The sequence below is a fragment of the Austrofundulus limnaeus genome, unplaced genomic scaffold, assembly GCF_001266775.1.
Source record: "Austrofundulus limnaeus strain Quisiro unplaced genomic scaffold, Austrofundulus_limnaeus-1.0 Scaffold145, whole genome shotgun sequence".
NCBI classification, from domain to species: domain Eukaryota; kingdom Metazoa; phylum Chordata; class Actinopteri; order Cyprinodontiformes; family Rivulidae; genus Austrofundulus; species Austrofundulus limnaeus.
Window position 1 is genome coordinate 144,698 of NW_013952547.1, and position 2,380 is coordinate 147,077.

The 2,380-nt window shown below is 46.0% G+C and overlaps 1 protein-coding gene across 1 annotated transcript in view; it reads right to left on the reverse strand.

Moving 5' to 3' along the window:
* pcolcea (procollagen C-endopeptidase enhancer a) overlaps positions 1–1,925 on the reverse strand; it is a gene marked incomplete at its 5' end in the record, with an annotated part of 6,079 nt that extends 4,154 nt beyond the window's left edge. The window contains 3 exon segments of the mRNA XM_014016419.1: positions 324–582; positions 657–765; positions 1,716–1,925. Coding sequence (XP_013871873.1) covers positions 324–582; positions 657–765; positions 1,716–1,801 — 454 coding nt within the window.
* Positions 1,926–2,380: the final 455 nt, after the last annotated feature.

The window sequence follows — 2,380 nt, forward strand, 5'->3', positions numbered from 1 at the left end:
CCATCCATCCATCCATCCGTCCATTTTCTCTACACGCTTTTTCTTTTTCACACTAGGGACAGTTTAGAGTTATCAATTAACCTAACAGTCATGTTTTTGGTCTGTGGGAGGAAGCCGGAGTACCCGGAGAGAACCCACGCATGCACGGAGAGAACATGCAAACTCTACCCAGAAAGGTCCCCGGACCGGGATTTGAACCGRTCCAGGGTAGAGGTTACCCTTTCTGGGTAAAGTTCTTCATAAATACCTAAAATGTCCCAACAGATAACATTTTTCTGTCCTGATTATACAGTTCATCAGTGAGGGGTATTGAGACCACCTACCGTTAACATAAGGTTTTATTCCACTGAAAAAGGCCACAAATCCTCTGGACTGAGTCTCTGCGTCAGTCACCATCTCTAGCATCATGGTGTTAGAGGTGGAGATCAGACTGCCGGGACGGAATGTCCCACAGAAACGACCCAGCTTCTGTGCCGAGCTGGAGTGTCCGTTGWAGACGTCCAGGTAATCATAGCGACACTGAGAGTCTGCCTCCAGGTCGAAAACACGGAAGGAGAGCGTGAYCACGTTCCCCTCTGGTACCTGCGGAGCAGAGATGTCATCTGTGAGCTGAGGCTGGAGGAGTCAGAAGGGTTTGGCGGCTGGCGCTGACTCACTGTAATGCGCCAGGTGCATTTACTGCTGGGTCTGTAGAAGCTGGGGAACCCCTCACTGCCAACAAAACCAGACTCTGCCACCTGGTCTCCTCCACAGTGGAACACAGGCCTGAGATGAGAAAAACACTGAGGAGAACCRCAACATTTTTCTGCTGAGTCACTCTTTACTCCCTGAAAGATTCTTTCATCAAGGGTTTTAGTCTTTAAAAAGACTTGAATGTTTTGTTTTTCTAGTATGAATGAGCTGATTAAAATGACGAAACACTTCTTTCTGTGAAAATCTTTTCTTTTTTTATTGTTTTTGCGGTTGTGAAAGGGGGGTCGGAGTCAAACGTTGTGAAAGAAGCATTAACAAACTCTGAAATGACAAATATTTTCTGTCAGACGGGTTATCCTGTCATATAGAGGATCTTTGACAGAGCTGTAAAACTCAGTCTGTCCACAAATGAGCATAAAAATGGAGCTTTAATCCTAAATTAAATTTAGAAATTAAATACAACAGTTCCCTGATGAAGGTCAGCTGGTGGTGGTGGCCATCTTGAGTGGGGATGGCTCCAAGAGTGAATATTTCCTATTAGTTTCATTAMAATACATTCAGTGCTTCATAGGATATTTTGCTGACAGAGAGAAAGAGATTTTATTGAAGATATTAAACAATCTGTTAGATCTCAGAATATTGTGGTGGCCATCTTGAACAGTGCTAACTTCAAAAGGTTAACCTGTTGAAGTCCTGTGGTTACAGTCTAGTTTCATTAAATTGTGTGTTTGATGAAGCAGACAAACACACTATTAGGCAATCAGAACTGAACACACTGTTACTCCATGAGTAGGACTCAGACGGTGGACCCCCTGCCTGAAGAGTGAGACGGCTTCCGGTTTAAAACCAAAAACTTTACAGTGTCAGAGCCAAGTTTCTGGGATTTAAGTAAAACTGAAAAGCAAACCAACAGGACAACTGTACACCCCATAAACCAGTAAAGAATCTGCATAAAGMGAGTCACTCTGGCCTGAACTTGAGAGTTTAGACCTGCTAGTTTTAATCCCACCCTTGGACCGTACCTGGTGTAGTTGGTCTGCTGAGCCTTCGTCCCCCCCACTGTGAGGGACAGGATGAAAAGGAGCCCCCAGACGCAGCCCTGATGCATCGTGGTACAATGAAGCAAACCAGAGAGAGAGGTAACAGGACGAAGGGAGGTGAGGGAGGAGGAGGCTCTTCGGGAAAGGGAGGAGAGAGTGAACCAGAGAGAAGAGGAAGGAGGGTAGGGGGTTCTAGAAAAGATACAGGCAAATATCACAACATTGTGGGAGACATGAGGGGGTGACGTGAGCTCGGAGGGAGGGAGGTTTTAATCAGAGACAGATGTTTCTTTCAGACTAAGAAAGAGAAATCGAGGAAACGACAAGAAMTCCTGGAGAGGTTTGAGCCTCTTGGCTGCAGATGTTTCCTCCTCCTACAGGTCGGTTCAAAAACTGTGACCCATCTGGTACAGGGGATGGGGGGGGGGACACAAATCAGTGCATTCCACAGCAGAGCAAAGGTGGCACCTAATGGTTTTGTTATAAGACAAAAGAAAATTCCCATAAAGTTCCCTGAGAAAACTGATGATCTCTCAGCTCCACATTTTCCAACCAGAACATCTGTCTGTTTGTCTGTCTGCCCCCACAGTCCGCCAAGACTGGAATAACAGTCATAGTGCTTTAAGGGGGTGGAACGGGGGGGGGGG